Source organism: Rhopilema esculentum, chromosome 20 (genome assembly GCF_057945365.1).
Source record: "Rhopilema esculentum isolate cy_ngs chromosome 20, ASM5794536v1, whole genome shotgun sequence".
Lineage (NCBI taxonomy): Eukaryota > Metazoa > Cnidaria > Scyphozoa > Rhizostomeae > Rhizostomatidae > Rhopilema > Rhopilema esculentum.
Window position 1 is genome coordinate 13,251,753 of NC_142834.1, and position 12,963 is coordinate 13,264,715.

At 38.7% G+C, this 12,963-nt stretch overlaps 1 protein-coding gene across 2 annotated transcripts in view; it reads left to right on the forward strand.

Moving 5' to 3' along the window:
- Nucleotides 1-11,963, forward strand: part of LOC135687695 (uncharacterized) — a 40,730-nt gene extending 28,767 nt beyond the window's left edge. For both annotated transcript variants that reach the window (XM_065204330.2, XM_065204331.2), the window contains exons 4-6: nt 8,341-8,429; nt 9,599-10,193; nt 11,051-11,963. In XM_065204330.2, coding sequence (XP_065060402.1) covers nt 8,341-8,429; nt 9,599-10,193; nt 11,051-11,593 — 1,227 coding nt within the window. In that variant the 3' untranslated portion in view covers nt 11,594-11,963. The remainder of the gene's footprint in view (nt 1-8,340; nt 8,430-9,598; nt 10,194-11,050) is intronic.
- The last annotated feature ends 1,000 nt before the right edge of the window (nt 11,964-12,963 follow it).

Below are 12,963 nucleotides of genomic sequence, written 5' to 3' on the forward strand. Positions count from 1 at the left end.
GTGCCTGGGGCCTTCATCTTTTCTGCAGCTTTCTGTAATAAGTGACTGAAGTTTTATATCCGCATTTCAAAATTTACGTTCTACTTTGTCCACTAGCTTTCCTACTAAGTGAGGCTAGAAAGATCATGCCCCATTTCCAGCTTACATTCGGAAGCAATGATAGTACACGTTTTTTTATAATAAGAACCCTTATAAGAAATATCAGGATGAGATTTGCCCAAAAAATTAGAAGAACACAGGAAACAAGGCAGGCTTAAATTCAACAGAACTCAAAAAATAACATACCAGCAAAAATGGAAAAAATGAACGAATAGCAAATGAAAAACAAAAAGCGATAAGCAAAATAGCATTAATTACTTTATCAAGCACAGGTAATGTCGAGACTCTGCTATCCACAGGAAATTCTATTACAAAAATAAGAGAAAAAATAAGAAACACGTTAGGCTGAAATTTTACGGAAAAAAAATAGGAAACACCAGGCTGGAACTGGAGGGAAGTGTTCTTATAAAAAAACGTGTAGCTGTTCATGTGGCCCCCCCCCCACCCCCTTAAGACTACGAAATGAAAATTATAAACCAGTTTAATAATAAGGCCATACTTTTGCATTTTATTTAAGGCCGAGTATAAGTCAGTAAAATGGTTTGATCTTTAGGCCTTTGCAAGAGCAATAATACTAAACCCCAAATTAAACTCCAAAATATAATGTCAATCATTCCCATATAGTTGAAAATAAGATATTTAGGTCCGTAGAATCTCTGTTTGATAGGCTTTGTAATATGTTCACAGTTGTGCCAGTTGGGAATTTTATTGTAATTTATTGTCGATCAAATGCATTCAAAGAATTAAATGCAAATTGTGCACGTTTTAAAGTATTCAACGTTCAAGCTACTTGTTACATTTGTGGGAAGCCTTCGTGAATTAGTAACATTGGATGCAGCTGTTGGTCTTGCACAAACTTTGCTTTTTAATAGACTCAGTTAGACCAAAAGGACAGTCGCGAATGAATAATCGTCTGCACAAAAGAAATTTAACGGCGTCATCTCTGCTGTCGCAGTTTCTCAGGTCAAAGACCCACAGAGGTCATGACCCTCCACCTACTCAAAAAGGGTAGCGATGAATGGATACAGTCTCCCATACGCTCCTTTGTTTCCATGACTCCTTTGCCCATTAGACTTAATTTTGTAAAAACAAAAGCAGAAATAAAAGCTTTTTTCATTGGAATAAACTTTGAAACAGAAACTAATAGAGGAAAATCATATTGCTGAATTAGGCTGATATGGTCGAAAATTAATTGTGATTGCAACATTAAGGGCCACGATGTCAGCCAACTGTCGTGGTCAAAATATTTCAGATTTTACTAAAGCAGTGTTTCATGTAACGTGGGTTTTGAATTTCAAAGACAAACGTTTACTGTCTCGCGTAATTTTTTTATTAAATAGAGCCAGCTGTCGCGTATGTACGTGCTATGAATGCTGGGAGAGATCACATGATCTAACAGAGGAAAGCAGTTGATTTCAGAATTCAAATGTTTAGTCTAGGAGAAGATGAACTTTGGGATTTCTTAAAAAGCGATGCCGTTGCTATTTCGCCTTGGGACATCGTTTTCTAAGAAATCCCAAAGTTCATGAAATCAACTGCTTTCCTCTGTTAGATCATGTGATCTTTCATTGTGTCTCCTGACATTCAACTGAAGGACGCAGTAAATTTCAAGCTAAAATTTCAAATACAAGAGAAATCAATAATTTCATTTTTTTATTATGTTAAATTTCAAGTCTATTAAAACCTTAGCCATTTCATAGGATACAGGCAATTTCCTACAAAAACAAGCCAACGCAGCATCTGTAATATTGCCAAACTAAACTGGTTAATGTGCCAAAGTGTTGAAGGTAAGCCCCGTAACTTTTTAAAAGTCTTCCTAAAACTACTTGACTAAAAACTTGGGAAAACATCAGTGATATGCTAAATATGGTTTAATTAAGTACAATATACTATAATTTGTTTAATATACTATAATAATTTATAATAAAATATCATATGATACAATACAATATAATAATAAATGACATAGCAATATAATATGATATAATATAATATAATATAATATAATATAATATAATATAATATAATATAATATAATATAATATAATATAATATAATATAATATAATATAATATAATATAATATAATATAATATAATATAATATAATATAATATAATATAATATAATATAATATAATATAACAAAACATAACATAGTAATAAACTATATCAGATAACTACATAGATACAGGGGCTTGGTATATAGAACAGGGCGAATCTATTTATGCTTAGCGTAGTAACTCATTGCAGATGCTTCGATGAATGCGCCGCGAAATGGCCTGGTCGAGTCTTGCAACTGGAGGTTGATTAAGCAAGATCGTAATAAAGGAAAAAATTTGTTGGCACAACCAAGCCAAACAGATGTGTGTGGTATTTGCCTTCCTTAAAGCTGATAGCTTGAATTGATCATTAAACACCAATCTTCCTACCACAAATCGTTATTTTCTCATTCTCTTGGCAGTCAAGGATTTCACTGCACCATCCCGTCTCTATTCTGATCTTTTTAGGACATTCCTATGCCTCACATAGATCTGTATGGCACGGCTTGGAACAGGCAGTGCCAAATACCTAGAGGCACTTCTACCATGACGTAGTGATGGAGCATGGGTGGCGTTATTGAGAAAAAGATCTCAATGTACTAAAATGCTACTATGCAAATAAGGGGCAAGCAACGGTGATCACGGTCGCAGCTACTTCGCCCCTGTTCGTGTGAGATCGGTTTAAAGGCGCCCCGCCAACGTCCCGCTCTTTTCTCCACTCGACCCCGTCCGTCGATGGGAGTCTGGGATTTTGCTTCTTTTCTCCCTCTGTCTTGGTTTTCCTGGTCGAAAATCCTCAAAACAAACTTTTTTTCGGCGGAAGTTGCCTTGCTTGCGGACCTGATTGCCTCTCCAGAGAAAAGGTTACATCGGGTCGTTAAGCGTGTTAGGCTTTGTCAGCGAGGTCGTTAACCGCCACCTCTTTGTGCGGAGGGCAATTATCTCCGCAGAGTTGCTCTGCCAAGGCTCTGCTAATCACCGTCGATTTTTTTGGCACGAAAACGGTGCTGCGTCACGGCTCGCTTCTCCCTTCTGGATGGAAGTTTCGATTCGAAGTTTTGGGAATCAAAACCGTTCGAATGCGACACCTTTCTCCCAAAAACTCGAGACCGTACGAGCAAAAGTTATGATTGTCATGATTTTGCCCTGTACTGTAATGTACAGTACACCACTGTACGAATCCTTTGTGTTGGGGCTCTGGCTCGACCGTGATTGGTCGAAAGTTTGATCGTTATAAGTACTAAGAATGCGATCTCATTGTTTAAACTAGACGCTCATGCTTATCATGTTCGAATTTAGCTGTATCACTACTTTTTACATCACGTGTCCCTTCGTTTTGCCATCTTTGTTTACTTGGCGAAATCGAAAAAATAAATGTCAAACCCTCGAAAAACTTCTTCCCGATTTTTTTCAAAGGAGCGTTGGATTTAAATGAAAATCACACAGAAAACGAAAAATTAAGCTAACCAATTCCTGTACGAGTGGGGGTACGGGCCCCGCCATCCCGCCATCCCCCATCATTGCAACAAAGAATTGACCGCTCAATAAAATCAACAAGAATTTCCTATCCACATGCACTTCACTGAGCATTCCAAACATACGATTGAAGTTAACACGGACGTAAAAATGCCGAAATTTTCAAAAATGAAACTTTACAAGAAAGTTTGTTTTGGTTGCGGACGATTCAGGATGTTTCCCTTCCTAATCAAACTATAGCATTGATGCGAGATCATTAAGTGGCAAGCTGATTGTCAGTGCGGATCGTTAGCGATCATTAACCTTTCCTTCTGCAAAGCTCCGCGGTGAAAAACCATCTTTTTCGATTTGCTAAACTTGCTGCGTCATAGCTTGCCCCGCCGTTGTTTTACGCAGTATAAGTCGGTTGACAGCATTTTTATGATGGAAAAAACTTTCTTAGTCGTTTCGAAAACAAATTGGAAGCTTATCTTTACAATTTCATTTTGTTTGATTGCGAAGGATGCAGGACCTTTCCCTTCTTGATCAAACTATACAAATGAGGCGCGATCATTAAGCGTCAACCTGATTGTCAGTGCGGGTCGTTAGCGATACTTAGGTACCCATTAACCGTTCTTTCTTGAAAGAACCACTGTGGAAAGACAACTTTTCTGATTTGCTAAACTTGCTGCGTCATAGCTTGCCCCGGCGTTGTTTTAGGCTAAACTTGCTGCGTCATAGCTTGCCCCGGCGTTGTTTTAGGCATAAAAAATGACTAGACTTCATTTTCATGAAGCAAAAATTGCCTTTAGTCATTTCGAAAACAAACTGAAAGCTTATCTTTAAAAAAATTTCTCCGTGACATTGGATGATGATTATGTTTACTTTGATACGTAAGGGCTATTCCTTCTATTCACGGTCGCTTTTGAGAAGAAGGGCGATATCCACTCATAGAAAGGCCCTTAATTCAAGCCAAAGGGGCCATAAGCTTGGTGGCCCTCCTATGACTGCCCCGTATGCAGTGCAATTATCATAGACCAGTTTGGAATGGCTTCGAAATTGCTTTTTTGCCAAGTTGATTAATTAGTTTTGCTTAACTCACGTACCAATAATCCGTACAGTAACGTGGCTCCAACATTAAAGAGGATCATTTAGCATGCGGACAACACTCTCGAGTTGAATCGTCCACTATCGACTGCAATGTGAAGGCAAGCTATAGAACAGCGGGGCAAATCACTTCGGCCCCACTGGCTTATAATCTACACTTATTGGCAGTTTTAAGAGCATTTTACGTTAGAAAGGATATACCATCAAAAAAGTGCCACTTGAATTCGAAATTCCATTCCAATTGAACTTTTTCAACGAAAATAAACCCCAATCATGCGAATTTATTTACCTTTGAACAAATAGGAAGGGGTTATAGAAATTTTATCCTTTAATCATCAAATCGTCATTTACCAAAAGTTGCGTGGTGAGAGGTTTCAAAACCAACCCTTTTTTTAAAATGCCCTCCGATATTGTTCACCTGATGCCAAACGAGGACCCCGAAACATGAAATTAGCGCCCTTACGAAAAATTACTACTGTTAATCCAATTAAGGCGCGGTTAAAACTTATGAGGCGGAAATATAAAATTTTGTCTTCTCGAATAGGGAATTGCCATTGAGTGACATTTTCTAAACTAGCCACCAATTTCCAAAACTACTTCAAAGGGCCCTTCCAAAGAAGCATAATGGGGACCTGACTAATCGAAATTCTGCCTCCTATATTATTAAATTCGAAGTTACTAAAGCATATATCTTAAAGTTTTATTAAACAATAAGGGATTCGCAAAATTACCAACAATAAAGAACCCTGATAATCACTGATCCAATTAAAATTAAAAAAGCTTTTATAAAGATAAAGAATTATTTTTTAATTCAGCATAAAACAAAGAAATATTGCGGATATTCCCTACATTTAAAAAAGGACAAACCGTGGTATTCTCAGTAATAAACCACCCTCTCTAAAAAGTCTCTCAAAATTTATGGGCACTTGGCAAACGACAAAGCAATCCTTCACATCGACTCGCACTTCGTTAAATTAGCTCCAGATATCTGGGCACTTGGCACATACACAGCCATTATATCTATTATTGCTAATTATACATGAGGGAACAATGCTACTCAGGCCCTTGCAGTGCATGACATCAGGTCCAGATATCTGGGCACTTGGCACATACACAGCCATTATATCTATTATTGCTAATTATACATGAGGGAACAATGCTACTCAGGCCCTTGCAGTGCATGACATCAGGTCCAGATATCTGGGCACTTGGCTCACAAGAGACATGTCAATCATATTTGCTGATAAACAACGTCTCCATTACAGTTATTTGACAAATTAATTTATTCATTGAGGCTTGGAGGATTCACCTACATTTATAGTCAGTACAGTAACAAGGCTCCCACATTAAACCAAATAATTTGGCTACGCTGACGAAGCATAGGAATTTAGATGGATTTCATATATCCATTATCGAGTAGATTTCTTAGGCTAAGGCTTAGATGCATCAAATAACACCTGCGCGGTGCATACGGTCCACATGAAACTCCAATTTTTTTATATTTAAAGCAATGACTGCATTAGACCTTACTCATACTTTTGAATCAAAAGGGTCAAAGACCTTTTTTTGATACGATTTTTTAAACTAACCAGAAACAACAAACAATACTGCCCAGACCCTTCCAGCAAAAGAGTTCTAATTCTTAATTACAATTTATCACATAAAATATGTCACAACTTCCATCACTTTATGGAAATATATTATAATCCTCCTAAAAGAGTTTATTTAATGTCATTGTTATTTATTATTATAAAATAGAAATAAACTAGCCTTTCTTAGCGACCCCGCCAAAGCGGGGTCTTGCTTGGGTGGACCGCCGGCCCGCGACACACCGAGCCAGTGGACCGCCGCCCCGCGGCACGCCGAGCCAGTGGACCGCCCCCCGCAACACACCGAGCCAGTGACCCGCAAGCCCTCCCCAACCCGAGCTGCAAATTAGCAAAGAACGAACTAACGCCATCCCAAACACACAAAACCCCCCTCGCACAAAACCCCAACACACACGACCTGCCCCCCGCTGAGGCGTGCCCCCAACAGAGGCGTGGCTGCCGCCCAAAAGAGGCTCCCACCAAAAAGAGGCTGTGGCGTGCTCCCCCGCAGAGGCTGAGAGAACCACGCCCTCTGCCATCACAAAATTTTCCCTCAAAAAAATGTGCAAAAAACACTCGCGCTCCTACGCGATTTTTACTCGCACGACTGTCACTGGCGCTAGAGGGCGGGGAGCCTCCTCCTCCCCGTTTTCTGCTCCCCGCCCTCTAGCGCCAGTGACAGTCGTGCGAGTAAAAATCGCGTAGGAGCGCGAGTGTTTTTTGCACATTTTTTTGAGGGAAAATTTTGTGATGGCAGAGGGCGTGGTTCTCTCAGCCTCTGCGGGGGAGCACGCCACAGCCTCTTTTTGGTGGGAGCCTCTTTTGGGCGGCAGCCACGCCTCTGTTGGGGGCACGCCTCAGCGGGGGGCAGGTCGTGTGTGTTGGGGTTTTGTGCGAGGGGGGTTTTGTGTGTTTGGGATGGCGTTAGTTCGTTCTTTGCTAATTTGCAGCTCGGGTTGGGGAGGGCTTGCGGGTCACTGGCTCGGTGTGTTGCGGGGGGCGGTCCACTGGCTCGGCGTGCCGCGGGGCGGCGGTCCACTGGCTCGGTGTGTCGCGGGCCGGCGGTCCACCCAAGCAAGTAATTTACTATTGTGTGCTGCTCTGGCTTCAAGTTGAGGGTTCACAGATCTCATACCCCGGTTTCTATCCCAATTTGCTTTGTCATGAAAAGTAAGAAAATCTCTGTGATGATTTTGTCCTCATTGATAAATCTTTGAGCTTTTCGAGAATGCCTTTCAATTTCAAATGAATTCCGGACATTTGCATCAAGAGGCATTTCCAAGTACAATGCATAGAAAAAAAGAGAGTTTTTCATAGACTTTGAAAGGCCCTATACCTCATTGATAGCAATTTACTTGAAAATTTGCAGGCTCTAATGGCTGCTGATACAACATCTTGCACAAAAAGTTAAAAACATCATATTCTCGTGTCCTTCGCATTTTCTGCCAGTAGTGACACCATGTGATAATTCTTGACCCTCTGAAGAGGCAAACGCTCAGTGCCGGATTTAAGGGGGACAACAAGGGGCAGTTGCCCCTCCCTCACCGAGCTGAAGCAAGTCTGGGCCCCTTTTTGGAAACGTTTTGGCACAATTATTGTGAAAATTTTCTAAAGAATGTGAATAGAGAGCGAGCCTTCTGTTAGGACTCTCGTCAAAATGTTTAGTGCCCCTACTACCAACTGTCACTACCACCTACTTTGTTCTGGATCCGCCCCTGCAAACGCTAGCACATAAATTTGGTCATCAATCGTTTGTCTCAAGTTTCAAGCTCTGCTACAATTACAGTAGACAGTTATGCTACAAGACGGATGCTGGGATTCCTCAAAAGATTATTAGAGTTTTTTCAATTTTTAAAAAAAAATCAAGGTCGTCAAATCAACCCTGTTTTATTCGTCAGTGTATTTTTTGTTCCAAGGGAAAAGTATAATTATGTAACTACTTTAACTAGTTACTACTCAACAACAAGAATGAAGAAAGTTTCTTAAGCAGTTTTCTAAATCTATTCACCAATAACGAAATAGATCTTTATATAATATTATTTTCTTTTCAGGTTGTTAGAAATAGGCATTGGAGCAAAGTGACAAGGGAACTGAACCTCCCAGCCAGTATTACTAGTGCAGCGTTCACATTAAGAACACAGTACGTTTTTCTGCTCATCTTTTTCACAATAAAGTTCAAGAACCAAATTTTCTTTATCGCTTAAAGCTTAACTACTGCTTTTATTGTTGTTAAAAATTACAAAGATATAATCTATAAATAAGACTTCATTTTTTATCCTAAATGGATAGTTATGATTATGATTTGACCATCTATTGTTATTGATGCTGCATAATCAACAGAACATGAAAATATTACGCTTTTGAAGCCAAATAATATTGTGTGAACTAGGCCTAAAGAAAATATGCGCAACTTTTGTAGAATGGTAGATTTAGAAAGATTTAAAAAGATAAAACTCTGGAATAGATTGAAGGACTGATATTTTTAACTTTTCGTAATTAAATGAAAAACAGTTCCTCTTCTTAATAAACCTTATTAAGAATTCACTTTTTCAAGGCAGTTTACTTTTATGATGAATGTTGATAGCTTGTAAAATAGAATATATAACAGTAATCTCTACAGTATAATTTTGTGATATTATTATAATTAATCATTATAATCAGAGACGCCGGAGAAAGGGGGCGTGGGGGCCAACCGCACCTTTGCCTTTTGATATGAGGGACAAGGGGGGCCAGAGTGCCCTTTTTATTAAGCTGCCCTTTAATCCGGCCTTTTGTAATAAACGAGGGTTCTTAGCCATGTGTGAGTGCTTTTTCGGTGAATATTCAAGCTTGTCGGCAAATGAAGGTTGTCTCATTCACTTTGTTGGCAAATGAGGCTGAACACCCCCCTAGAGCAAAAAAGCTAGCAATCGCACTGCATACACCCTATTAATTTAAAAACAAATTTAAAACAATCAAGCCCCAAATTTTCGAAAAAATTAAGAACAGTCTGCCTGAACTTGAATTTACTGGTTCTTATAAAAAACAGAGTGTAATCAGAGTGATTCATATGAAAATCGTGCTCAATTCATGATGATATTTCTCAAAACTTGTAAAATAATTCCTTATGCCCAAAGTTAGCTAATGTTCAAGATACCAACAGAAGATCGAAATAAAACGGCAGTTACGAAGTAATTCTTAAAAGCTGGGAATCATTTTTCAAATGCCCTTCGAAATTACTCAAGCCTGTCTCTTTGGCCCTCGGTCGTTCCAGCATCCCTGATTATAATGCTTTGTTATGCAATGCTGATCATCCCATTCTCTCTAAAGGTACCTTCGATTTCTCTATGCGTACGAATGCTTCCAAAAAGGCATCGATGAACAGGCTTGGAAGATAGAAGAATGCGACGATCTTTCAAATAGCTCCTTCAGAGCAACGCAAGCAAGTCCATCGTCTTTTCCTGACAATCGACCATGCTTACCATCACGTGATCTTTCAAATAGTCAGCATCATTCGCCCCAATGGCCTAACGAACAATTGATCAGTGGTCCCTTCGGACCAAGACCAACATTTCCTCACCCACAAGCCCAATTGAATCTACAGCATGGTCCACCGCACACCGGATTTCCCCATCGCGTTGAAATGCGTTGCTCTGATATGTTGCATCGCAGTCCAAAAGTAAATCACGTGCCAACGGAGCATATTGCAAACAGTCGAATCCGACCAGAGACAAATAATAACGAATGCCCTCCGAACTGCGATTGTGGCAAGCCGGTAAACGGCGCTCAAAGTCCGTCGGTACCAAGCCAAGTGACTCCACCTGGTAGGCGATCAAATGATACCCAGAGTTCCTCGACGTCATCAAGATCTGGTAATAGAGATCTGGTAACTAGCAAAGATTCGGATAAATCAGATACCGTAGAGGTAAGTCATTGTGCCGCCATTGACGCAGTCTACAACATCTGTGCTGCCATTGACGCAGCCTACTACATAAAGTGCTTTATTCTTCCAGCTACCCTGAAGCCTACTGTTTCGATCCGTTTAGCACAATTAAATTGCTGCCTTACATTATCTAGTTTTCTCATTTTTTAATGTTTACCAACCTTGACTAAAGATCTAGGAACATCACAATAAAACTGCAACGTATTTTTACTAAAACTGCCAAGCTTTTAATCTATGTCATAATATTATTATTTCCTCTCTGTCCAAGCACCTCATATTCTAAATTTTCTAATTCTTGATGCCCCAGTAAAAACTTAGAGATGGCTGTCTATACTTAACTTAGAAATCTGTTTTCTTTTATGTTAAGTCATAGTTAAGCTATTTCCTATTGCTGGGTTGAAAATGATGTCAACGAATTTTCATTTTAATTCACCATAAAGTCAATTTTATTAAACCAATTTTATTTCGATTAATTATTTGTCTGTCTGTTTGTTTATCACGATGAATGGTTAGTAGTTGTTGATTGGTCAAATCAGAGAGCCAATCAATAAGCTATATTTCCTTTCACGTGACTGCCCTGCACTTGGAAGTAAATTTCAATTTATCAATGTCAATATCCTATGTGTTTTTAATGTTCATGGTGACAGACTAAAAATGTCTGTGTATACTTTCCAACCTCTTAACGTTTTCGTGTTTTTTAACACTTTGTTGAAACATTTTGTTTGATTTTTCTTTCTTTTAACTACACGTGAATTGAACCACCTGTCATTTGCCAATTAATTTGTTGTCAAAAAGTCCTTTGCTGCGAGAAATTTCCAATTATTTTTTTTATAATTCAGGAGCCAAATGCTCATCAAACTCGGCCACCTGATTTGGAGACTAGTCAGCCAACCAACCTGCATTCGGATATACCTGTCTGCTCGACTTCAGATGGATCTTTACCCGGGCAAATGGTAACTGAGACCACTGTAGATGTTCACTCTGATTGTCATGTGCTTCCAGGAGAAACAGGGAAGCATTTTTGTGGCAATAGTAAGGATGAAAATCGTTCCAATCACCTACTCCACGACCATAGCATTCACGATCATAACATTCATGAACACATGAGCAGGGTTCACTTTCCAGTTAACGGACCAGTCATGCCCTCAAACATGTTACCATATACACGTGGTCCATACTGTAATCCACGCAAAAGGCCTCGCTTCTATGGGCCTAATGAACCAACAAGAGGAGGCTGTGGTTGTGGGCGAGGTGAGATTCTGGAAAGCTCGGAGCCAATGACTTTTAAAGTGCATTATCGAACTGAGCAAAGAGTATTTGTGACACTGCAATTTGGAAAGAGAATGTACTTAGGTGAACTCTTTGCTGAAGAATGGGAATGACTAATAATTCATGAAATCAATTAAAATTGGCTTACCTAGATTAGGAATTTCATTTTTTACATATGGGAATTTTAGTGAACTTTTGCTGGGAAGCAAATCTAACTCAGAAGAGAAATTTATGTTATTTTGTACAAAAGTCGGATCATTTTAGATTATTTCTTGAAGAGGATCAGTAGTGTCTACGTCAGTATTCTTTTCTGAATACCCTTCTTTGTTGCCTTTGTTTTCACCTTCTTTTAATTCAGAGCTTTTATTGGCAGATGTAGTCTGCTTATCCTGAAGCTTCTTCTCGCTAATTCGTGTCTCAAAGTTGAGCAGAGTGGCAAAAAGAAGACCTTACAAAATTTAATTTTGATTTTGGGAGTTTTGACGTGAAAAAACACCAGAAACTTTAATGTACAAAATCAGTTGGATCTGGTGCAGATTACTAGAATTATGACGTAATCAATCTGTACTTCTGTTAAATCTCTGACTATTTTCTAAATTTTGTGCCTTAAAAAGACTCAGTTTGATTTGCTTCATTTTTGTATTGCCAAAGTTACTTTTTTCGTTCATTCATAGTAACTCTACAATGAGATTATCACGAAACTTTAATGGAAGCTAGTTAGATATTTCTTTTAGCTAGATACACCTACTTTACTTATTTTAAGTCAAGACACCTTGATGATTTAAGATATCTAAGACCTGTCATTCAAAAGCGAAGGTACGCATTATAGAGAGGAGAAGAGCTTCCTCTATTGACCAATTGTTTGGTACTTAAAGTCTACTGTTCTGTGAATCATTACCTCTTTATAAAGCAGGGAAGTTTTCTTTGCTTAATTTAGGGAAATGTCTATTATGAAGGTATTACAGAAAATCGATTTTTTTCAAATTGTACAATTTAAGAATAATTTTAGCTTCTTCAAGGAATTTGACAATAATTCGCTTTGCTCTAGATTAGCCTCCCAACTTAATTTTGACATTTTTGCTACCTTATAATCAAGACCCCAGGCTTTATCTTGACTTGTGCCTGTTGCCACTTGTTCATGATTGTTTCTTTTGTTGAATTTTATATTATAATTCCTGACACTAGCAGCCTTATTCCAGCTTCATTTATTTCATATTCGATATTCACATAAATTTCAAATTTGATTTATTTAGGAGGACTCTCATTTAGCAAATATAATAACATCTTGTTTAAGGTTTATAAAAAAGAGAGTCAGCATTAAACATTGCTCGCCTTTGCTCGTCAAGCTAATTGCATGCCTCTCTTTTCTTTTTCTCTCGTTTCCCCCTTCTCTTTCAATTCCTTTACCCTCCTCAAATATATTAGTCTCTGGTACCCAAGATACCCTCTTGATATCTCCATCAATCTCAGTTTCAACTTAGAA